We start from the raw sequence: 25,965 nt of genomic DNA, 5'->3' as shown, positions 1-25,965 counted from the left end.
GGAGCAGTCGTTTCAACAGCATTACAAAATTTCATTCTGCTCCACAGGCAAATATTTGAATTCCATAGCCGCGGTAAATGACCTGGTTAGGGACAATTTAAAGAATGGACGAAAACCCACTTTCGTCCGTGTTTGGTTAGTCCTTAAAAAAAAAAAAAAAAATCATCCTCAGTTCTAAAAATAGGCGTCCATCCGTTCTGTCCAGGAAATGAAATGCCCATCTCTGTTGATAAGCATTGACTTTATATAGTCAGTGACACCAGAGCCAACAAAAACGGTGCTGAAAAGTTGGACAGTTGATGTCTGATATCTTGGGATCCTTTACAATGGGAACACCGACAAGTTGGAAATCAAATTAAACAAACTGTATTGCTTGATCAAAACCTTTCGGTTGTGCGACTAAAATAGAATTACAATCAACACAACTGTATTCTATTCTTCAATAATATCAATCGGGTCGCTCATGTCTGGCGAGTGGCTGTATGATGTACCCTGCCTCTCGCTCAATGTCAGCTGTGATAGCCTTCAGTTCACCTTCAGCCCGAGTGATGATTAAGCCATAAAGAAAATAGATGGCTGGGTTTTCTCCATGTTGTTTACCCAGCTAAAAAAAAAAAAAAATCTATTTATATAACCTCACCTTAACATTCAAGTTAGTGATGGTTGTGTTCCTGAAGAAAACTGCGCCCCCTCCCGTGCCTCAATTAACACACAGTATCTATTCTGTGCATCTGCACGTCACAGGCTGTATTTTCACCGTGTCCTCTCGAGCGTGATGGCTGGTTCATGAAGATGGCCGAGTGGATGATGGGATGCACATTATGAGTGATCTGACAGAGGACATCTAGGACACCTAACGGTGTGCATGATTCTGCCGTTGGATTTCCTACATTCAAAAGGTTGGTGATTTATTTTTTTTTTTCAATATATATACTTAATATGTAATGTAAATCGAGTTTTGCACAATAAAACAAGCATGTTGTTTGGTCGCCACATACATAGATACATACAGTGGTGATGCCCCCATGGATGCAAGGTGGTGCGACCTTACATGTATGATAATATCACAACAAACCAAAACAAATCAACGTCAACAAGGTTTATGACCTGAGTAATTTATCTTTTTACTCGGTTTACGTGGTTGTGTTTGAGTTGTTTGCACTTTTGGCTTTCCGAAAATGATTCATCTCGCCAAACTGCTACTGAACTTAAGAAAAAGTTAAATTTATTATATTTATTATTAATTTTTATGTAGTTCACGGGTCACCATCATTATCTTTGTCACCTGTATGAGATTTATTTAAATTTTACCATTGTTGGTTATCATACAAGTGTTGTTAATACTAAAACACTGTAGCGGTAAGACACTGATTTACTAAAGAGTTGATGGTTGCAAAAACTTAAAATTATATCAATCTGGTTGCTGGCTTGCCCCAAATTAGTGATTGTTTTAATTTCGGTTACTAAGTAATCGGTTATTTTTCCTCTTCCAATTTCCAAAGAACAACCTAAACTAAATGAAGTCTAAAATACACTTAAATCGCACGTCACGCATAATATCAGTTTAAACTCCAAAAATGTTTCCCCAGCATTTTAGTTGAAAATATCACCGTTATTATTCCGCGCTATAATCAAAGCATTGATTTGTGCTGGTTTGTCGAACAAAGCTGTTTATTTGCTCATAACCTGCCTGACTGCATGCCAGTATATTTCAAAGACCAAGATACAGTAGCCGTAATTGTTTCTGTCAAAATGGTTAAAGCAAGAGGATGCATTATGGGATTTAACAGACCTCAAATTTTAAAGGAAGGGAAATAAACAGCAAATGAAAAAAAAAACTAAATATGGTATTTCTAAAAGAAATTTAAAAAAATAAAGAAAACATGCTCTGTTAAGTTAGATGAAATAATACAAATTTGAATAGTTGCCAACATAAATCGATTGTGTACTACTACTACTACGAACATGATGGCACTTATGGGGCTATTTTTTTTTTAAATTCCTTTATCAAGTACTATTACACAAACTTTCCACTGACTTCAATGTAGAGTTACACTAGCGTGAGCATGACGTCATTTCCATTCTACTAAGTGAAAAATGTCAATGGATCAGACAAAATGTTATGAAACATATAAAAGAAAGAAATAATAAAGCTGTTCCCTACCGGACCTACCGTACTCTCTACGCCCCCCAGCTAAGCTACGGGCGCCTAAAATGGGGAATAAAAGAAAAAGGAAATAATAACCAACCCAAAAAATGACAGCTTTCCTTAAAACAAAACAAAAACAAAAATGAAACAAAAATCTCCAAGAAGAACTTTAAAGTACTTTGGATGTGTTGTAAGGTAAAAAAAAATTCAGTGTGCAACTGTTTTGTAGGATGTTATTGTAAAGCTATGACCCCCATTAAATTAGCATCAACATAAACATAATGAGAATTTTTAATTCAATATTTTATATCAATTTATGAAAAATACATAAGGCCAAGAAAATCTGGAATAAAAATTCACAAAAACACCACAGTAAGCCAACATAATTTGAAAGCAAAAGTATCACATACAGGTTTCATTCATTTACAAAATCGAAGCACAAGCTAACAAATGCAGGCTAAGCGTTTGTATTCAAAAGGGATGTTCGTTTTTTTTTTTTTTTTTTTTTTAATTTTTTAGGACATAGACAGAATCAGTCACTAAACATTGCAATGTGAGATCCCTGAAAATTGCATCATGTCTGATGCAAAACAGAGAAGCACATTTTTGTCTTGAAGAAATTCATTAAAGAAAAGGAATGAAAAAAAAAAAGGGTGCAACTAAAATCCATTTCAAAGCGTTTGTTCTAATAACTACATGTCATACGTTTGGCACAGTTATTTCTTTAGATCTCTGGGTGACAACATATTCTCAACAGAATTTTCAAACAAATATATTGGGGTGAATTTCTGCTTTGAAATTTTCTAAAATCATTTATAGACCAATGTACTGATTGTTGTTGCTACATTTCTTAACTTGTATCAAGGGACGGGTACATTCTTGGAAAAAATCATGACGTTAAGATAACTCATAGGATTACTGATAATTATTTTTTTTAATTTAAATTTGTATTTATTGTTTTTTTTTTTTTTTTTACAAAAATATGACTTTTCACAGTATCTCAAATCAACGACAATTAAAACCTACCTGTGAGTACATGATGCTACTACAAAAGAAATTCACCCTCTAAAGATGTGACTCTCATAAGTGAAAACAAACAGCAAGGGCAGAAAATTAACGTTAGCTTTATTACAACACCGTTTGAAAACCAAAATGTCACCAAAAGAAAAGAACATTCTAGCACGAGCAACTTAATCAAACTTAATATTTAAATGACCCCAAAGAACCAAGAATTTGCATAGAATGAATGAATACAGATTGGAGACATCATGATTGGCCAGCACCTTAAAATCACCTTGCATTCCCCCCGGCAAAGGAGAAAATATTCTTGAGAAGTGCCACTGCAATTCCCTCGATATATATTTTTTCAATATACTGTTATATGTATACATTATAAATCTTTATAAGCTTAATATTTCACAGTCATATGCCTTCACTGAAATAATTATAAACCTGCTTTTTGTTGACATTTAGATATATAACAACAGAGAATCGTACGCATTACACATGTAGGCTATAGCAACAATGAATTTGAGCCTTTGCCCATCTATCATCCTTTACTTCACATAGTTCTGCTTCAAATGCCAAAAGCAAAGCATTCTTTGTCACAAATTATTACTCGTAGGGATGGGCATAAAAGCAGATTAGTCCTTGAATAGAATTAGGAGCTGTTAAGTATGTTGGTGGTTCCGAATGTGATTGGGGTGCAGTACCTAAATGCAACCAGCAGAGGTGCTGTTGATTCTCTCGACTAGTTTGCGGCCGGTAACGTCAGGTTGAGAAAGTTGAGCTACAGCCACACAGACAGTTTTTTATGTGATGTGTGCGTTTAATGTGATCAAGCTTTGTGGCAAAGCATTTAATTGTAATTAAAATAATTGTTAAAAAAAAAAAAAAAAAATGGAGGAAACGCACTCTCCCTTTTATTTTCATCTAAAATTAATTATGAATCTCAATAATGATTTTCTTTTTTTTTTTTTTGTTAACTTACTCCAGAGTCAATCGAGGACATTTGGTCAAATGCCCATCCCAAATTTCTCCGAGTAGTCTGTAGGTGTCAGGTTGCGAATATTAAACAAAAAATGTGAAATAGTTAATTTCCTCGAGTAAAAATGGCAAACAAATTGTTGCAACTAGTGCCTTTCTGCTGCGTAAAGAGGGGAGAAGTTCCATTCTCAGCAGAGTCATCCTCATTGATAGCTTCACATTAAAAAGGGAAGTCAACCCCAAAATTTTCTTGGCAAGAATATGTTCCATGCAGCCCCACTAGTCGAGACACGGCATTCTGATTCATTTTAAGTTTGTGTGATAAGAGTAAAGCAGTAAAAGCCACTTGGTTTTGTACATTCCAGGGGGCGGCCATTTTGTCACTTGCTGTCGACTGAAAATGACATCACAGTTGCTCAGGGTTCAGATGGCAACCAATCATGGCTCGGCTTCAGAAAACTGTGATGTCATTTTTTTTTTTTGTCGACGGAAAGTGACAAAATGGCCGCCTCCTGCAATGTTGTAGATTTTACTGCTTAACTCATATTTCACAAACACAATCTGACTCAGAACGCCGCGTTTAGACTAGGTTTCCCCCCTTTAAGTCAATCATGTGATGCATCACAATTCTCCACGGTCCTGCGACACTCCAGATATAAGTGCTTAAAAACCAAAAAGATGCTTTCTGTCAACCCCGGTTGCTTGGGCCTCGACTTTGGTTAAACCACGTTGGGACAACGAGATAATGGAGTGGAAGAATAGCAAGAGGCAACCAGAGTGGCTAATGGGCTACTATTGTTTCCGAAGCGAGGTCATGACCGACAAGCTCAACAGTGGCGCCCGCCCATTCAGATTCGTCACGAGCGCTGCTAGGCCGTCACGAGTGAGGCGGTGTTGGTACATTCACCGGTACTGTACTGCACCTCCGGGGACTTGTCGGCGAGGTCGAGCCCCTCAGTGGCTCTGATTGTCTACATTTGGGGGAGCGATCGTTCGGGAGCAAGAGTTGGAAGTTTTACCAGCTTGAATTGTGAATTTTTAGACTCATGCACAGAAATAAAATAAATCCCGCCCAAGTGATGGACATGATGAACTTAACGACTGCAAAGACTTGGAAAAGGTGCTTGTGTTTGGTTTTGAACCAAATTGATTCCGCTTTACTATCTCGCTGCTCATCCAACACAGTATGTTTTAACTGCAACCAGTTAAACCAGCACAGTAAATATTTGAATATATTTTATATCTATTTATACAAAATTGTACAATTATATACAAACATGACTGGAACATAAATGGAGCTTTTGAAGCCCTTACCCATTTATTTTAAAGGATCATTTTCAAAGCCCCTTGGCTGTTTTCCTTATTCGAATGTTGTAAGACTTTTCACTCATTTTATGGTTGGTAACCTCAAGCTACAATTTTATTCAATTCTTTTAGAGAGCGTTTGGTATCACGCAACCCCCAACTGTTGTTTTTCTGTTCATTGAATGGTAACAGATTTGGATTTTGGTGGTCAACCCACGTGAGCTTTATTGAACGTTGAAATTTTCAAAATTGGCTTAAAAAGGAAGAAAACCAAAGGCCATTGTGACGGAACACATGGATTGCTAAAACTAAAAAGTTCATTTAAATATAGTCGTCGGTAGATATTCTTTTTGATGCATTCATTACAAAACTATTTTTTTTATCGGATTTATAAAGTTATTCACAGTATACGCAGGTGGTGAAGATGGAGTTTCTGCATGGAGAAACTGGAATGAACATGAGTTGAGATACGTGTGCGGAGACAAACCAACTTATTTTGACCGTCAGGTATCACATCATGTTCGGATCTTTTTTTCTTTTTTTTTTTTTCTTTTTTTTAGACAACCGAGGAAAGACAATGCTCTTCTTGTTGGCACTTGTTGATCCAAAGATCAGCTACCATCTCGCTCACATTCACGTTTCACCTCAGTCTGAAGGTGGAAACTCAAATGGTCTCTTGGAGGCTGTTCAAAGAACTTTTAGAACCTGTTTGACAGATGACGGACTGCGTCTGCAGAGAGTAAAGGGACTAACAACAGCCTTTCTATTCGAAGACCAAGTTGTCGCATGACGTCCTTTTTAAATGAGACATGAAAGTGATTAGAATGACATAGACATATACGACATGGGCCCACTGGTGTACTTCCTGCACCACAGTTCGAGACTGGCACTTCTGTGGCCACCAGTGTGGCCGCACATTTCTTGTGGTTTGGGGACCTTTTGCTTTTTATTGATCTCCCACGGGAAGTCCTCTATCGGAAGCGGGCTCGCAGGGCTGCCCGAACCCTCCGGTGTGCTCTCGGGGGTTCCCTCTATGATCTCGATTCGGGGCGGGTTCATTAAATCCATGATGCTAAACGGCGCCGGTTCCGGTTGACACATGACCGACTTGTCCTGCGTGTGCTGCCGAATGGACCAGCTGGATCCTGCTTGGATTCCAATGGAGACTCTGTCTTGCGTTTGCGTGGCGCCGTCGCTGCACGGCTCCCGACACAACGTCCACATGTTGTAGCACTGAGTGAAGTTGAAGAAATTGCTGTTGAAAGTCTTCAGCTCCCCGCAGACGTCTCGCCGTAGCTCGGCCAGCTCGTAGCGCATGGCCGAGATTTCGTCCTTCCACTGCATGTTGAAGGCAGCCACCATGTTTGCGGATTCCTTGAAGGCCTGGATGGCTTGAGGGACCGGTGGCTCAGTGGTGGCCATGGGCGAGGCACTGGGGACCCTGTACGATGGTGGTGTCGCGGGGGGAACTGAGATGGCCGTTACGGTGGAGCTAGTACTGTGCTGACTGCGAGCAGCCACCGTCTCCCTCTCCAGCCGTTCTAGCTCTGCATAGGCAGACGAGCTGGCGCCATCATCGTCCTCTATCATGTCGTCATTTAGAAAAGAGGTCGCATCCACAACATCATATCCCTCTGGAAGAAAGATTTGAATATGCAAAGAGGAAAATGCAAGGTGAAAGGAACAGCTGGAGCGTGATTTGATTGAGGTTCTCGACTAGCGATTCGACTACACGTATCTATGATAAACGTACAGTATGTGAGTTGGCGGGCAATTCCAGACACGTGCATGCTGCAACTCAATTGTTTTTACAGGATTATTGAAAGGAATACATCTAAATTTGGTGATGCAAATCATTTTTGGGTTATTTTATTTTTTTTGTCACAGATCTCACATACTGCAGGCTTTTCACGTTTTACACTGCCTTCTCAGTCAAGTCAAAGAATAACAAGCTTCTTTGCATCTTTTTACTGCACAGCACAGAAAAGAGTGGAAGTCAAACACATCATCAGCAAATCAGCATTGGATTATTTGAGAATTGATTCATCAAAAAATGTTTCCGGGAGGCTCTAATTTTGTGCCATTTCGTGCAAACGAAAAGATGTTAAGAGAGTGATAGATCCACAACCCACTGGACCAAGAAACAGTTATGAACCCTATTGAACATATTAGGTCCAAGGTGACTAATTTGACCCCTCCCCCACTAATCCCAATTTGATGGCTGCACAAGGGAGAGCTGCAATCCCACAGTCAAAGACAGCTGACAGACTCAATGCCAATGGGTATACTTTGCCACTCCCTGCTTTTAACAAGAAGCCACACTTTCATGGGAAGAAAAAAAAAAAAAAAGACGTTCACATATGAGACATCGGAGACAGTGGCGATTCTATGATTGCAAAATGAAAACATTTGGACTTTTGGCAAGTGTACACCTCCTCAAGTCTATACATTTACAAATGTCTACGCACACTTTTGCAAACAACTCACAAAAGTCGCCGTGGCGTTCGTTTGTGTCTTTGATCTGGCGCAGGAATCGAGTCCGAGTTTTTGTGAGTTGTTTGCTCAAGATGACACGTTATTCTACCAGTTCCTTACAGAAGGTCTATAGGTTAATCACTATTTTACTCACTGAGAAGGCAGTGCAAACACATATACATAGATATATGTATGCTTCAGTATTCATAAAATACCTGCAACAATCATCACTGATGCCTCCAGTTGTTCTTTTCCCCCTTGGTTATCCTTCAAGAGATGGTTGGTCAAATGGAGAGGGGTTTGCCGCTCATCTGCCCTACAGAGCACCACACGGGATCCAATCCCCTCCCACTATCGTATGCTACCGTGAAAAAACTTTCTTGGAGGAATCAATTTTTGTCCCAGCCAGTAACAGGTAACATCAATTTCTAGGCCACTCTTCCCTCGGAACAGTGTAAGAATTGCACCGTAGGAGAGATAAGCTTGAATGGGAGATAGCTAATCACCACCCGGGGAGCCCTTCGTCTGTGTCGGCAAAAAAAGCGATCGCTGTAAATTTGCGATTGAATCCTCAAAAGTCTGCTTGTTTGGCCTGTTTCGAGCTCAGCAAATAAGACGGTGGGATTGGAGAGCCCTCGTTTATCCTCAAGTGCGTCTGTCACAGAGAAGAAATTGCAGATGGGAACCAACTTGGGTTGAAATCAAATACAAAAATCCAAATTGAACAAGGGAAACAAAAACCCACATTGCTTTCCATTTTAAATGGACAGAAAAGTAAAGTACAAAAAAAGCAGGGTATAGTGAGCATAAGTGCACATATTTAAAAAAAAAAATAATAAAAAAAGTTTCAATAGGGTTCATAGCTTTACTCTTTACGGCAAACACCAAATGCAATTTGTGAGGGAACTCTGCTTGCACAAAGAAAGCTAACTTTGAGATCCATGTTGCAAATATCGTGTCACATAAAGCTGTGAAATCCCACTAGAAGAGCCGTGTAACACTTAAAGTTATGAAACCAATTCCCAGCTTTGTGCTTGTGGAGTTGGATATTTCACTTGAGTCAGATGTACCAGCGGCACTGTGATGGACGTACAAAAGTTGGGCTCACGGTGCTCTTGCGGCTTTTCATGTAACACAATACAGCAAGACCTCAAATAGCCAAAGGCAAATCAGATTGACCGTGACTTTTGTCAGTTCATTTGTGCCACCAGCATATGTGTGGATTTTTTTTCTAGTGTTTGTTGACTTACCTTAATGTGATTTATATAATTTTAGCTTTTAGACTGCCAATTTTCGTGACCAAATATTAATGCGTAGGTGCATCAGAGCAGGGGGAGGGCAGGTAGTTTCTTAACACAATGGTTTCTAAAAAAAATAAAAAAATAAATCCCTGAGCCCTTGCCCGTGCCCTTCTTCAGCCCTGAGACTCACAACACATAGAACACCACAGTTTCACATGCTCAGGGCCCTTTTTTTTTTTTCTTGTAGACATGCCATGTAATGTGGCTGTGCCGTGTTGTGGGATCGTGTAGTGGTGGCGAGTGTATGCGACCCTCCCGCCCCCGTTTGTCGCCAATCTCGTGATGCATGCAGTGTGCAAACTGACACGCAAACAAAATTAAACCACCAGGGCGATGGAAGAACTTGTAAATAAAAAAACAAATCAGCTTGGCATCTCATAAAATCAAGGGTTCCCCACTGTACATATGTAGGTATGTTAAGTTTGTGCTCATGTATAGGATGCATGAGGATATGTGGTCTAGGCCCTCTCTCATTTAGCGGGTTATTGTTTTACCTGTTGTGGATCTGAGAGTTGAAGTGACAGTGGAGGATGTCATTGAAGGCAAGCAGTCGTCATCTTGGGAATAACCAGCCTGTATTGCACGGAGGTAACTGTGGCTTCGAGTGCGGAACGAACCCGGCAGGTCCAAGGCCTCCATAGCCTGGGATTCTACTTCACTAAAAACGGACTCGCAAACTGACTCAAACTGGCCATTGATCTCAGTCTCACTCACCTGAGAGACAAAAACAGGAATAGCAGTCCTTAATTTTTCCTCTTCCTTTCTCTTTCTCACTTTGATTCTTCCCCTTTGCACAGCAAATATGAAGGAGTGTTAGCATAAGGAAATGCCGCTGACAATTCCCAACCAACTTAAAACTGCATGAGAGTCAAAATCAAATAAAAGAGAGGATAGATTACAACAAAACACAGTCAGACATGTTAGCTTTGTATTGCACAGCATTTTTTTCATATTCCGTTACCCCTTCCCCCACAGGATTATTTTTATACCCATTCTACAAAAAAAAAAAAAATTTAAGCGGTGTTTTAGCTTCATAAAAATACTGCATGTAAACAATATTGTCAGTCTAAAATAATCTCACTGCTATTCTCTGTAAATGTTTCACACTCAATTCTTGAATAAAGATGTAAGCTGATCGTACGCTTCTTTTGGATCTTGGAGAAAAAAAACCCACATTTTCCTCTTCTTACTTGTTCTCCATAACCGGACTTGACAAATCATTTTACTGTCGCAACCACCAGGGTCCAAAGCAGCTCCGGAACAGACTCGCACAACTGATAGCAGCGTATGAAAAGGGGAAATACCTGCAAATGTTGATGTGTGGTTAATTATGATGCTTTGTCTCACAGCCCCTGTGCCGAGCCGCTCATTCTTGTGACGTGAGTCGGCTAATTAGCGTGCAAGCTAGGTCATTGATAGGCCGGGATGACAGGTGACTTGTATGTCAGATTTGCGCTTTGGTGTAAAAAAATAATTTTTCACAGTTGGTAAAGGTTAACTGTAAAATGAACATCCCATGATTCTGTTTGTGTGTCGGTGTAATTCACAGAGAGGAAATTATCAAATGAATTTGGATTTTTGGTGGAAAAACTGTCAAATTGACGCCTTTTGATCTGGGTCTACAGAATAGAATTGGCTGTCAACTGCTAATAAAACTCACTGGATGTCTGTACCTTTCTAAAGATTCAATCGATAATATGATCCAAGTCAATTTGTGTTGCTGTTGCTTTCGGGTAACGTGCACGTTTGCCACTCACCTGGCTGACGCAGCTAGCCTGACTGAGGGTGCTGACGGCGCGCATGTAACTCTGGTTGCGAGAGCGGAAGGGCGGCGGATGAAAGGTGGTGGCGGGGTCCAACGTAACACTCGGGTGGGCCCGCATGTCTCTCATGGTTTGCAAGCGGTAGCTCGGGCTGAATAAAAACAAAAAAGGGATTGATTGAGGTTAATTGCTATAAAGTTGCAGAGTGTAGTTTATCGTCATGCAACTGGATTGAGCTCAATTTCCAGTGTTTGCTCGACTCTGATTTCGCTTCAACCATACGGCACGATGAGATCACCCTCGCTACAAAATAAGTCTGTTTGGACTAAAGTAGGAGTAATCAGAAGCCTGCTGTGACAGCGCCAACGAAAATAGAAGTGAGTGACTGAAGCATGGCGGATGCGTGACGCCTCCCTGCCTTCTAACATTTTGGCTTTGTTCCACACTGCCTGAGAGAAGTCATGGAGAGCAACATGTGCAGCGATGAGATGATTAGATAGGTGGGATGTATCAAAAAACCGGTGGCGTCTCTGTATGGGAAAAAAAAAAATGCCCAACACTGTCCACAAGGATTCATTTGGTCGGACGTGGTTGTCGTCACATGATGATAATTTTGTTGTTCAGAATTGAGTCAATAAAACAAAAAGAACAAATAGTCCTAGAGTACATTGGACCCGACCTACCTATGGGTGTCGAAATGGGGTCTCTGCATGGCTGACTTGAGGACCAGAGCATCCGGCCGAATGCTCTTCTGCGGGGAGGTCTTGGGGCTTTCGGAATCGCCGCTATCATCATCCACCTCGCCCATGGCTTTGACATAGCTACTGCTCCTCATCCGCCGACATGGGATCTCATCATCCTTCTCGCCGGGGTATCCGCCCCACTCATCTTGAGGTACCTGGTGGGGAAGGATAAGCCTCTGTGAAGTTTCCTCAGAGACGACGTGTCGGGCTAGGTCAACGAGTGATAGTTACAAATACAATGTGGCCCAATTAGTGAAATGAGTGTGAATACTTGTTGCATAAGATCTTGCTTCTTTAGCCGTCAAGAGAATGTCCCCATTGGAATTGGATCCAGTCTTCGTCACTTTTCTATCTCCGAATCGTACCGCGGTACATTTAAATAGCATTTTAAGCACAAAACAGAAGGGAAATGTCTGTTCTTTCCCACCCAAGAAATAAAGCTCAATTTAGTACTTTAGCATTTTAGTTGACTGCTCCTTGGTGAGCATTTCATAATCTTTAAGTGGTAAACATACGGTTCTTCATTTTGAGAAAAAGAAATGAAGACAGATAATGCTGCAGAAGGTTACTTAAAACCACCATGTAGGTGTCGGCAGTCGTTTTAATTTTTTTTCTTTTTTGTGTCTAACGATTCAGTTCGTCAAATAGTGTCAGACTGGCCCAAAACAGTCAAATACCCAGAAAAAAATAGCGAGAATATATTACAATAATATGAAGAAATTATATAATAGAGCAATTTTGTAGCAGAGCAGGCTTCGCACGTGGTGTCATTTTTGCTCGTGGGTTTAATATTAGCATGACGCAACTGAGACAATTAATATCCCGACATGCGTCAACTGCAAATTCCTTTTGTCTTCCATCTGGGCGGCCGGCCGAGGCCCATGGTCCTATACCAGGCCGCAACCCGGTGGTTGGGGACCACTGTTGTAACTAACATCCTGCTCTCCGTTTCTGTCCATTTCTGATGGTTATGGGTCACAAAATGTAGCTGTACATCAATATGTTGAACATATATCCAGTAAATCCACCGCGCAGTGAAACCGCCTCAGGCACAGAATTGTCCCTATAAAACTCTCACAATGACTCACTTTACTCAATAATACAGCTCGTTGGCTCCCGCACTGAAACGAGTGGCTGATTACTCCTATTTTCAGTCATGAGAGACTTCCTCTCTTGACAAACGTGCCTCAGCTGGGCAGAAAAGGACGGACCAGGCACAGCGTGGTAATCTGCGGGATTTTATTTCGATGCAGTGGCAACGTCATAAAAGGTGGATTAATCCGCAGACTACGACAGTGTGTTTCCAATTAAATATAATATTAGACAAGCAATATCATTATTAGATGATAGTAATTAAAATATATGAACGTAAACCTCAACATTGAAACACAAAACAGATTGTGCTTTCCAAATCTGGGATTTGAGTTTGAATCTGGGCTTGGACATTTCTGTGTGTACTTTGTGTTCTCTCTTTCCTAGCGTGGGTTTTCCCTGAGTACGCATTTTCCCGCAGTCCTAAAACATGCATATTAGGTTAAGGAAGACTACATTTTAAGAAGTGTGAGTGTGTACACTTCACTCCTTTCATCCGCCAGCCTTGACTAAAAGGCCATAAAAAGCAGTGTCGTTGCCGACGTGCCTTTGTCAAGAATTCTACGTATCTAACATCTCATTGGAAACCATCTTTTGAATATTGTGCATCAGAGGACAGTTCACCTCAGTTCAAAATTGAAAATAAAGTGTAGAATAAATATGTAATAAATAATTGTAATATTTTTGGGGACTTCCTGTTCTAATTAATTGATTCTTATTTTCTTACTGTCACCAACATCCAACATGAAACGCGAATAATGCCACCTATTGTCAGAACAATTTAGTCAACAAAAATCTGTGGCTCAATGTTTCTCAACTGTATGGTTGGGTAAAATATTTGTCCAATTTAATGTCAATTCACAAAAGTAGGAAAAAAAAGTAAGATATTTTACATTTAGATCTTATGTTGACTTTATTATTAGCGTTAGTAATGTTTGATATGGAATGTTTTTTTTGGGTTTAAATATACAATGGGTGTTTCATTTTACTGCACAATCATAACGTCACGCTATCCATTGAGGGTAGTTTCACAATTTTTGGAACGCATCACGCCATCCTACCAAGTAATCGTTTTTCTTCAATTGTTAAGTTTTTATTTTCGTGAGAAGCCAAAATTTAAATCACGATTACGTTTCGATTAATTGCTCAGCCCCGATACATCTACATAAAACTGAAAGTCAGAAATCATTCAGTTTCAATACACTTGCAAACAATTTCTCCAGTAATTACTGCGCAAAGTAATGCACAGTTGTGTGACATCTTAAGGAATTTTCATGAGAACATGCTGAATGTGACCAGGTGGCAGCTGGAGGAACCCTGCCAGCTGACTCATAAGCTTGTTAAACGCCAGTCAGGGAGCTGCTGTATTGACAGTCTTTCAACAGCTGCTGCTTGGGAGTCTTCAGCTTGACGTGCATGCTGATAGTCAAACCACTTTCGCTTTCTAATCACATACAGGAACAATTGATTGCATAGTGCAACTAAATTTGTCAATAGGTTTTCTTCTTCTAACTTTAGTTTTTGGCACATATTTAACTTTGTACAATGTTCTTAGTTACACTATGGGCAGACTAATACAGATGATCAACATGTTTCGTGATTGTGCTCGTTAAGGAGTAAACAATGCGCTCTAAAAGCTACATTTTAGCAGATCTTTGCCCGCCCCCCCCAGCCCCCCCCCCCCCCAAAAAAAAATAGCCCTGGCTGAATAGAACCGTCTACCTTTTAAGCTGAGGTGCAGTCGCTCTTTGTTCTCAGTATCGCTGTGACAATGATTGACTCAGTTGTGCTGTAAAAACACAATCGTTCCTAGTGGTGTCCTCACAAAAGGGAATCCTGGTTAAATATATCGTGATCTCAGTCTCATGGACACGGTAATTGGCTAACTCATTGGCGAATCCAAAAAGCCTCTTCGCTTCATCGCTAATCAATATAACTTTTTTTTTTCTTTAAAAAAAAAAAAAATGTCTATTTAGGGGGTGGCACACGTGGCCAACTGGTTAGCACGATGGCCTAACAGTGCAGAGGCCGTGGGATCGATTCCGGCTCCGGCATTCATGTTCTCCCCGTGCCTGCGTGGGTTTCCTCCGGGTACTCCGGTTTGCTCCCACATTCCAAAAACATACATGGCAGGTTGATTGGACACTCTAAATTCCCCCGAGGTATCAGTGTGAGCGCGGATGGTTGTTCGTCTTTGTGTGCCCTGCGATTGGCTGGTCACCAATTCAGGGTGTACCCCGCCCACTGCCAGAAGATAGCTGGGATAGGCTCCAGCACCCCCCTTGTGAGGAGAAGCGGTAAAGATAATGGATGGATTGATGTTTTTTATGAGGCCTCGTGAATATTGATGTGCGTTATAGTCAAATTGGTAATGCTGACGCTTCGCTAATATTATTCTGCCTTGCGTTGCATTTTGTATTTTCCTGAGGCTGCAGTCAATCTCTCTTTTGTAAGACCTTGCTTGCGATGATCATTTTTTGTCTTAGCGTATCGTGCAATCACACTAACCTGTAGATAGTGACAGGTCCGTGAAGGCTTATGGTCTGTGTGCATCATGGTTTTCTCGAGGTTGAGTGATGACTTTCTATAGGCCTCCTTAGCCTGGCTCACTGTTAGTGTAGACCAGGAGCTCCGCTTCATGAATTTGCCTTCGGGCGCCATTGCCATACTGTCACAGGCTATGCACTTGACGTCGTTGTTACTCTTCGAGGTCTTGAGCGACAGGTCTCCAAAGTGGTGTCCGTGTATGGAATCTGGGTAACAATGGGTGATATGTTCCCCGTGGTGTCGGGACATAACACTGGGAGTGCGGTAGGTGCTGTCGCTATCCAGATTGTCGTCGGAGCTCCACCAGCCGCCTGATCGGTGCTTGCGTTCTTTGCTCTTGCTCCTCTTGCTACCGTGTTTATTAGACTGATGGCCATGATGATGGTAACTCCCTGATCCTCCGCCTCCTATCATGTCGCCTTTTGTGCCGTTCATCTTTGACGATCCCTCAAGGGAGTGAGACTTGGTGAAAAGCTTCTGGACTGAATGAACAAGGTGTCGGATGCGGCCAGGACTCTCGCTGCGTTGTTCGGCGGTGGTGGATGTGCGCTGGTACTGTAACGTGTGGAAGCCGTCCCGGTGTAGTGGCATTTGCTTCTCAAACTGATCCAACAGATTGGCAGGGAGGCGATTGCTCTTGGTGCCGGCATGGTGCGAGGAGGCGGCGGCCGCGGCTGCAGCGGCAGCAACTGCTGGTGAGGTGGCGGAGGCGGTTATGGCGACGCAGTCGTCCCGTGTTGCTGAATCGTAATACTGAGAGCTGTAGTGCATTCGGGGGAAGGTGCTGCTGGAGATGTGGTCGGACACGGCAACGGGAGGCATCACAACCGGGGACATCATCATACAGTCGGAGTGGATGGAGCTCCGTGGTGAGTAGCGATGTTGGAAGTCCATTGGGCAGCTCTCTGTTGGGCTGAGCAGGTAGGAGGTGTGGCGGGAGTCCGAGCCATGGTGCGCGTGGAGGTCATGCACATAGGGATCATAGTCGAGGCCATGGGGTAAAGGGATCTGGTGTTGGGAGCGGCTGCCCGATAAGCCCTTCATGTTCCTGGCCGGAGGGAGGTGTCTGGCTTCATTGAACTTTCGAGACCGGGACCAAGGTGTAAACGTCTGGTCTGTTTCAAAGAGTAAGAAAGACAGAAAAACACATGAGAGAGCAGACAAAATCGAACTAACCTCAAGCTGGAGTAAATGGAAGCAACTATGACAAGGTTGCAAGCTAAATAAAAGGAGACGGGGCAATAAATCGACGTGCATGAGTACATACTTATAGAGATGTCAAAATTAATCGACAAGTCTTTTCATTATTGTCATTGAGTAATCGTTTAGTCCAGGTGTGGGCAAACTACGGCCCGGGGGCCACATGCGGCCCGTTAAACGTTTTAATCCGGCCTGCCGAACTTGAAAAAAAATTTTAATAAATAAACCTAGTCTTTTATTTTCTAAATACTGTGATTTTTTTAAATACATATATATTATTGTAATTCTTTTATTCACTTTCATTTAAAATTAAATGTATTTATTTTCTCAGATGAGGTTACCAAAACACTACATCCATCTGCTCTTGGTCCGGCCCCTCTGTCAAATTTTAGAACCCATCATGGCCCGCCAATCAAAAAGTTTGCCCACCCCTGGTTTAGAGCTATCCTTTCATTTAAAATTGTCTAAATCCTCTGATTTCAGCCTCTCATTCCTCTCAGCTTCCTGTAGTAGAAAGCAAACTATCATTTGTGTTGAATCAAAATAATGCTTCTGCTTTTATGTTGGAAAACAAGAACTGAACCTGCAACTGGATCGATTTCAAAAAGGTTGGCGAGGGCAACATCAATCATCATGTAATATTGTGTAATTGTTGTTTTAAAATGATTATAATTATAAATTCTATTCACTTATTTTATTCTATATTCTCACAAAAATAAAACTTGAGCGTGACTTCTGCAATCAAGTTTGATATTTTTCTGGATGAAAAAGTAAAAATGAAAAAAAGTTGTTACCCACAATTGTGTAATCTCGCATGAAGCTACATCAATAATCAGCAGGAATGAAATTCACCTGAAAAACACTGTCGAGTGCTTACAATGTGGGTAGTAACGGCAAATGAGCTATTTCCAACTTTTACCTGCACCCCTCGAGCTCATTAATTACTTCTCTTCTCTGCAGCAGGAAACCCCAGTGTAGAACAGTGCACTCCGTCTTACATAATGCTCGGGATCTCTGATCTCACACACCATTTGAAAGGAGCCAGAAATAAATTGCGCAGTTGTCATGGCAACCGCTGCTGAAAAATCCTCGGTTCCGTAACAGGATTCTCAAGGTTGTTTAGGGTGGATCCGAGCCACCGAGAAAAAGGCTAAGGACGCATACTGTGTATAATGTGACGAAACTATTATTGCTCTGTATTTTTGAGCAATTCCAACGTGGAGACCGTCGCTTCAGTAAAATTAATCCCATTCTACGTAGCATATTTGTCGTTCTGCCAACCTTGACGACAGTAAACATTATTTTAGCCACTTGTGATTTTGTGTTAATTGCGATGGCAACAGTGCTCATCTTGGTCCAAGAAGTCCGTCACTGTCACACTCCAAGTGTGGATGACATCAGCTGGTTGCTAAGGTTACAAATGGGGTCAAATTAAAGCAGTCGGACGTGCTTTGCCATTTAATGAGTATGTGTGAGTCGATTCGTTTTGAGAGCATGAGGTTTACACTGTAATGTAGTCTTGGTAACATTCGGTCAAATCAGGGGTGCTCGTGGAGATGCATGACAAGTATGAATCAGCACGTTGACTTCCCCGTGATTAGCGGCTAAACTTGCATAGCAAATTTATGATGTCGGTCTGTTTCAGATCTGATTCAGTGGCTTCCGCTTTAGACAGTGACTGCGCTCGTCTCTTGAACTTATTTGTCAAGGTGTAACTCCATTTATTGTGGCGATAAACTCATGGAAATGAAGATTCACGTTCCTTAGAGCAATGGTCTCCAAGCACCGGGCCGCGGCCCCATATCGGTGCGTTGCCGTTGACATATGTCAAGATGCTAATTGTCTCTTGTCACATTTTCGCTAATATTAAACCCATAAGCTAGCGAAATAAGTAACGATAACCCGTGTTGTATGTACGGGTGTTGTATAAACCAGTCCGCGGCAGAAAAAAATTGGCGACTACGGCATTAGAAAACGGAATAAGCCCAAAGGCAGGTTTCAACACACGGTCCATTTTATAGGAAACTTGTCTTTAATTAAAAAGAGAAAAAAAAACATATCAACAGCACAAATCAGCCCTAGGAGGTCTAGGTCATCCAATATTTTCAGCAGACTTCTTTGCAATATTTGCCAATGCATAGTGGCCGGTGTGCAGTTTTGTGCAGGCGTGGGAGGTGACATCAAGGCAGAGGATGCTGGCAGGCTCAACAAACTGGTGAAAAACAAACTTTTTGTGTCATAAGGCTGAATTCCCTGCAGGCAGTAGTAGAGGGGAGGATGAGCTTCTGAACTCAGTCTTGGACAATCCTGCCCACTCCCTTTGGAATCGCTGATATAACGAAGAGCGTTAGCCTCTATCATCCCCCTGGATTGACCTGTTGAAGTTTGGTCAAGTGTCTTAGCAAACTTCTATACGGCTGCTCAATTTAAGATTCCAAAGACTTTTGTAAAGCACTTAAGCCAGGGCACTCAACACACTCATTTCTTTTCACCTAGATGTTTGTCTTACCTGCTCAGAAATGCATTTTGACATAAGGTATGAGAAGAGATTTAAAGCACCCCAAGGATGAGACCATGTGGAACTGGGTGCATGACGAAAATGTCATCAATTTGTGAAATGAATGATAAATAGTTCGAAGGACTTCACATTTCTTAAGCTTTTGCACTAAACTGCCTCCTGCAGCAACACCCTATTTTGGTCAATTTTCACTTTCAGGCGTCCCAATGCTTTGACATTTCCAATTACTCCCCGTCATTTCCAGAACGCAATGCGAGACGGAGACGTGAGGCTTTCTTGCCTTGCAGCTTACGCAAAACAGTTATTGTGGCGTAAGCGCCACAGGCTATTTCCTCACTACCTTAAATCTGCTTTTGTCAGCACCTGATGCAGCTTGTAACCCACTTTCATCCTGAGAAAGATGTCACACAAGGGGGGGGGTGGTCCGGTATGAGGGCCGGCGTAGCGGAGAAAAAAGACAGGGGAAAGCCTCACTGCATGCTCTACTCTTACACTGCGGGGAGACGAATGTGCTGCCGGTTGCTAAGCTAAAGCTAAATGTGTGCACCGTTGCTACAGTCATCTCCTGGCCGTGCATTTCCCAAGATGGTTGCATAACCTGGCATAAATGAAGCCTTCCTCCTCCACACCAATACACAGCTAGCTAAATGCCACAGGGAGGCACTGAGCAACAGGCAGCCAAACTGTAGCGCATGAATCACTGAAGAGAAAAATATTTTCTGTGTGGTGTTTTTTTTTTTTTGGATCACGGTCGACCAAGCATAAGCTCCTGTTCGATCTTACTCTTTATGTATTTAGTCACACAAACACTAGCCCTGACCAGTGAATATCACCGAAAAGAAAGACAAGCGATTTTAATTTCCAGATGCTGCTTTTAATATCGTGACATGATGACGATATTGTGGCAATTTTAATATCGCAATATTCCCGATTTGCATTTCTAATATAAAAAATTTGATTTGGTAGTAGCAAATTGAAGACTCTAAATTGCTCTCCCTCTCTTTGTGTGTGTCATCCCGAGATTGTCAAGTGTGTACCCTGCCAGAGGTAAGCAACCTTCAGCCGGCGGGCTAATTGTGAAAAAAAAAAGATAATTAGGGCTGTGATGATATGCACGGTATTAAAGGTGCCTTGCTATCTTTGTGGTGTTGTTTTCCTAGAAAATATGAAAGCCAGTCGATGTAAAATTGGAAGCGCCCCAAACGGGTGCCTGTATTTATGCTTCAGACACTCGATTTGGCTGCATAACCCAAGTGACGATGTGATCACCTCAGAAGAAATGCACTAAGACGAGACATCGCTTTTGCAAGCTAGGTGAACAGCTTGAGTTAAATGCAAAGAACACGTTTTATTCTACAGCTATATTACGTAAAGCATGAAACAAACCCATCAGATGTTTAACGGCAAAAGCATAGCGTTATCCAAAATGTGATGAAAAGACGACAGATTTGGTAAAAAATAACTCAATTCTTTTAAATAAGTTTCAATTCCGCTTTCCATGTACTGTAAGAGATTGCGGTAAATGTTATATAAGCGCCATGAGTGTTAGATCTTGCAACATCATATTCAAATGGATCGGGATTTTTCCAGCAGAGGCCCAAGTCACTGTTTCTTTTCCGCCCACTTCAGCCCACCGCTGTTCTTGTTGCAGAAGTCAGACACTGACGGCTGCTACTATGACGCCTCACACTTTGGACACATCCTCTGTCCCTTCTCTTGCACCCTTACACAGAAGAAGCGGCCAAATAAGGAGCTCATAATTCATCATTACACACTGTGCGGTAGCCCGTGAATCCTCCTACGCTATCACCACCACACACAAACCCTTCAAAGGAAGATTGGCCTGGAACATACCCTTCCTGAATCACCAGAAATGGTCATAACACTTTGTTCTAATCCGGTCCACACTATGTCTAATAATTTCAATTTTTTATAGTCCTTGAGAATAGGAGTAAATGAGTAGAAGGTATGTTTGCTTGGTTGAGAAAACATAGTAAAAGCTGACATAAATACAGAATGTTGCCGTTCTTTACACTCTGTGCGTCAGGTGCACTTGACATGCTTTAGTGTGCGTCGATTGATTAAGCCATGTGGATGCCCGAGGCCCCTAATCATAGCTCAGCTTCAGAAAACGGAACTGTGATATCATTTTCAGTGGACAGAAGTGACAAAATGGCCGCCCCTGAGATGGCTAAAAACAGGTTGATTTTGCTGCTTAAAAAATATTCCGCAAACGCCATATTGATCAGAATGCCATAGATAGACGATGAATGCGCATACAACATTTTTTTGAAAAGGAATTTTTTGGGGTGGACTTCCCCTTTAAAGTCGTCTTGCAGGGACGTGTGATGGACACAAACAGTTTTTTAGCTTCTTCTGCGAGCGCCAACTTGGTCTATCAGCCCCAAGAGAGTTTCTATGTGTAGAAATTTCGAAATAAAGTGCTCTCCGAATCAAGCTGTGTAGTCATGTACTGCTCCATCTGTCTTTCTTTTACCGCAAACTGAGAGGAGGGAGGGTGGCTGTGTGACAGAGTGGTTTTAATGAAGCGGGTTTTGTGGCACCGACGTTTGAATTTTATTGATACAGTGTTACCCTCTCGATAACATGCCAATGAGTGGGATTACATCAGTGTCGCTTAAGGCAATAGAATTGCTTTGAACGTTTTTCTGGTCAATGTACCCGTATGTTTAAAATGCCAATGGTTAGATTGCATCAGCAGAGCAGATGAAGTCTGCTGCACGCTATAACTTCTTAACGCCAGACCATGATAAAATGTCATTAATTTGTGGCTTTGAGTAGTTTATTCTAACATTTTTCCTTAGTGCCAATTGACTATCCAACACACATATTCAGACATTTTTTTTTATTAAACATTTGGGTGTACAAATTATTATCATCGTCTTAGTCAAAAATATATTTCACGAATCAGGGTTCAGCAAACTTTTTAGGACCGATGGCGTCCTGATTAAAAATAAAGAGAAAACAGTTTGACACGTCCGAAATAACAATTTGCTCGAATGACCTTTAATTATCACGATTGATTATCAATTTTTATTCATGGGAAGACACTGATCATGTTACTGATTTCTCGCAATTTTTTCGTTTGGGACAATCATGTGGTTCTTGGAGGTGACCCGGTGGCCATCAGCACCATGTTGTTGACCCCTGACCTCATTTAATTTGACAAAGCATTAGTCATCGTGATTGATCGTTTACCTCAGCCAGTAGTTTCTCCTGCCAGCATAAAAAAAATATTGATTCTCATTAACCAGTTCTCAAAACAATAAAGTCTATGGTGAAGCACTCAAAAGGTCAATTTTCAAGTCTCTAGAGTTGGGGAAAGTATTCTAAGGTCATCAGTCAAGTCTCGTAAATCTACAGTAAATCCAAAATAAACGTGCACCCAAATGTTTTAAAAATCTGTTGTATAGTCAGTACAACCTGAAAAATCACAAAACGTTCTTCAGAATGTCATTATTTTCTATATTGCATTCTACGCGTGATGGCTATTTGCTAGCTGTTGATCACAGCTGTTTGTCAACTTTACACTTTTTATGTATCCTTTGCCAGCCTTTTTTAGTTACCATTTAAAGAAAATAAATTACAGAAGTAAACAGAATACACCCTAATGCATCATTCATAAACGCATTACGCCTTAAGTGGGGAAAATTCTCTTTTCATAGGTCGGGCAATAGCGGTGTTTGCTTTACGCCTGAGCGTGCCACATTGATTTTACCGCAGGGGAAGTGATTTATCTGAATCATTTGAGGGAGCTGGGCACTATGTGCATAAATTAGAAGGCAACACTGCTTTAATTTATTTCGGTAGATCGAGAAATATACACTCGTTGCATGTACGGAGTAACCACAACTAAGATGGCTGATGAGCGATGTGCATTTTGCTGTCACAGGTTGATTGGCCTTGAATTCAATGTGATGCAATGATTATTCACACAGTCCGACACACCGCATCAAGGGTACCTGGCTTCAGTGTCTTGTCCAAAGATACTTTTAAGAGTGCATGTCTACGGAGAAAAAAAAAAGCAGTTGGCCTGCTTGGTGGTTGCTTGGTTTCCCCAATATATGCATCTGTGCATTGCTTTTCTGGGTCCGAGGTGTCCTGTCTAGTTCCAACAAGTAGAATATCAGTTCCTGGCTTGGAGGCTGTGATCAAGCAGAAATCATTGCCTCATGGTTTCCACGGCATCCTTGTTGAAATGCGCATCATCAAGGAGGTGACATCAATTAAAAGCATGTTTTCATTCTTATTAAGCTTTCGGCCTCTGACCTTATCTTAAACTTAAATCCATGGAGTTGTTCACATGATGTGGTGTATTGCCAAACTAGGTTGCTAGGAAGTTAGGAGTTGATGCTCCTTATGGCAGAAAGAAAATGCAGAAAAATCATCCCAGCTCAAAAACCACTGCTCCTTAATTACAGCATTACGCAAATAATGTTTGTGCAACAAGTCATTAGTTGTTTATTATCCACGAGTGGGATGTTGTAGACGTCTTGGTGTCGTTCGTTTTTGTTTGAGCAAAGCCGTGGAGAGCAGTGACACATCAGTCCTCCATTCTCCCCTCAGTGTGAAAGGACAAGTGCAGATCCTCCACTCGGTCTCTGCTAGCTCACGGCGAAGACAGGCTGCTAATGAAAGTAAAAACAGGATGCTGCGATAATTACACTTACAGCAAGATCAGCTGCTGTTCTGAATTCATCATCATGTTATTAGACTGCGACGGTGACTACTTGCGCATTTCCGTCATGATGAGTAATGAATCAATCAATATGGTGGCCTTATGTTACTTCCGGGACAACATGGGTGAGCCTGCTGTGATTAATAGGGCCTTGGTGATCTGAAACGGAATATTCACGTGAATCTACCATAGATGCCAGCGCAACTTGTAACTATACTGTACTGTATTTTGACTCAAATCTGAACAGCTGTGCTCTCAAATATGTATCCAACGCAGCAATTTTTCCACCGATTTTATACACACACACACACACACACACACACACACACAACATACAAAGTGGTGTGAGCTGGTAATGATGGCTAATGATGGCTAATGATTGGCTAATTGAATAGCTTTCTACTCTGTTGAATGGCCGCTAGTTTTATTGTTCGATAAAGGGACTTCTGATTGCAGCAATTACATAGCCTACTGTGTGTTTAACTCTCATACAATAGATTTGGCAACATTCTGGAAAAATTTCGCTTCATTTTTTTTTTTTTTTTTTTTCGCACCGGATGGTATAAAAGTAGAAATGCTGGAAAACTCTTCCTGGCGTTTGCCGTGAAACATCATTGTGCATTGAAATGTTTAAACACCCACAATCGGTGCTCAAAGAACTTAGCCTTTACTGTGCCTTTTCTAAAAGATGCAAGTGTAAGGGTACGCTTCACAAAAAAAAAAACATATTGGTTGCTAGGCAACACCAGATATGTCAGTGGGAGACGGAAAGGTAGAGCAAAGCTGCATCATTGTATTTTTTTTTTTCAAGAGGGAGATGAAACTGAGAAGACAGAAAATGTTAAGTCCAGGCCGTTTTGCTGCATGTCAAGAATAAAAATCCTCGAAATATGATGTGGTGTTAAATGATCTTACCACGCAGTTATTAACCCTCATGTGACTGGTGTGTTCAGTGCGACATCTTCAGACATCAAAGCAAGCTAAATGCTCCGTGAGGACTTCTCCTTAAGAGTGCACCTCTTTTTAAAGTTTTCTTGGTATTATTCAACACTTTCTTTATGAGGACTAAAACATCTTTTAGGGCATTGGTGCAGCTCTTAGCAACTTTTTCCCCTTCGTTTTTCAACATTCAGTTGATGCAGCTGCTATAAAAAGTATACAAACCCCTCCGGAATTACCAGGATTTGGTCATAAGAATACGGACATTGGTGTAAATGGAAGTCAGCGTCATCAAAACCCGTGTATGATGTTTGGTCGAGGGAGCATCGTGGTTTGGCACTGCTTTGCTACCTCAGGGCCTGGACCAATCACCGGTGGGGGTGAAATGAATCCCAAAACTTAACAAGTGATTTTGAAGAAGTCCTAAAAGTCACTGTAGGCTTCCTCTCTTCTGTTTTGTTTTCTGGTATCAATAACAAATCCGTAAAAAAAAAATATACAACTGTTATTGTTGGCTTTGTGCATCACTAGAGCAATTTGTGCAAGTCTGCTAATAACGGTGCCAAAATTCATCTCAAGTGTCTCTGCTTCTGAAGTGTCAAATTTCCTTTCCGACGCGTGTTTGTTGCGAGCTTGAAATAAATCAAAACACACGCCGACGACAAACACACCTTGGCTGTTCACTCGTGTATGCATGAACGCAGACGGTGCCAGTAAGTCAGTCATCTTTTGAGGTGACATTCAGCTCTCCCATGACACCATTTGCATATTTTGGCAGGCAAGCTGCAACAATCCCTGCCCTTCTCCCATCGCTAATTCCCTTGTCTTTGTTGGCTTTTAAGCAGATCGACCATGACTAACTGGCCACCACTGCAGCACAGCGATGAGCCGGAGAAACTGACAAAGCAGTTTTATTATTCATATATTTAGTGCTGTGATTTATTATTCGATCAGTGGGCATTTATGTACAATATGAGTTTAAATTTCTCTATTAACCTCCAGTGGTATTTTTGTCGTGTTACCAGGAAGACAATATTATTCTCTGTGAGTGTCATTTTCCTAATTCTAAAGATGAATTATTCCAGATTTATTGCAAAACAAAATAACATTTTGACCAACTTGAGGAGGCAACTATGTAAATGTTCCTCAACGGGAAAAAAAATTACATTCAATTTTCCACTCATTAATCTCTTCCCGACACTGAAACATTTATCAACTATTGGACTTGAGCTTAAAACTCCAATCTAA

At 41.4% G+C, this 25,965-nt stretch overlaps 1 protein-coding gene and 1 long non-coding RNA gene across 6 annotated transcripts in view; one reads left to right on the top strand and one right to left on the bottom strand.

Moving 5' to 3' along the window:
- Positions 1-25,965, top strand: part of LOC148316787 (uncharacterized) — a 47,699-nt gene that overhangs the window by 6,982 nt on the left and 14,752 nt on the right. The window contains exon 3 of the long non-coding RNA XR_015840213.1: positions 745-899. This is a non-coding gene — a long non-coding RNA (uncharacterized LOC148316787). The remainder of the gene's footprint in view (positions 1-744; positions 900-25,965) is intronic.
- The window catches only part of dlgap2b (discs, large (Drosophila) homolog-associated protein 2b), a 51,023-nt gene that overhangs the window by 10,791 nt on the left and 14,267 nt on the right, over positions 1-25,965 (bottom strand). For 2 of the 5 annotated variants that reach the window (XM_088286708.1, XM_088286711.1), the window contains 5 exons: positions 15,323-16,476; positions 11,663-11,877; positions 10,974-11,130; positions 9,711-9,930; positions 2,165-2,209 (listed from right to left, as the gene is read on the bottom strand). In XM_088286708.1, the coding sequence (XP_088142834.1) occupies positions 2,165-2,209; positions 9,711-9,930; positions 10,974-11,130; positions 11,663-11,877; positions 15,323-16,476 (1,791 nt within the window). Of the gene's footprint in view, positions 1-2,164; positions 2,210-5,016; positions 7,075-9,710; positions 9,931-10,973; positions 11,131-11,662; positions 11,878-15,322; positions 16,477-25,965 lie in introns of those variants that run through there. The other 3 variants (XM_088286709.1, XM_088286712.1, XM_088286710.1) reach the window with 3 other exon arrangements.

The sequence above is a fragment of the Idiotropiscis lumnitzeri genome, chromosome 21 (assembly GCF_059441095.1).
Source record: "Idiotropiscis lumnitzeri isolate Australia: NSW breed Sydney's pygmy pipehorse chromosome 21, RoL_Ilum_1.0, whole genome shotgun sequence".
NCBI classification, from domain to species: domain Eukaryota; kingdom Metazoa; phylum Chordata; class Actinopteri; order Syngnathiformes; family Syngnathidae; genus Idiotropiscis; species Idiotropiscis lumnitzeri.
Note: the sequence above shows the minus strand (reverse complement) of the source record. Positions and strands in the feature narration are given on the sequence as shown.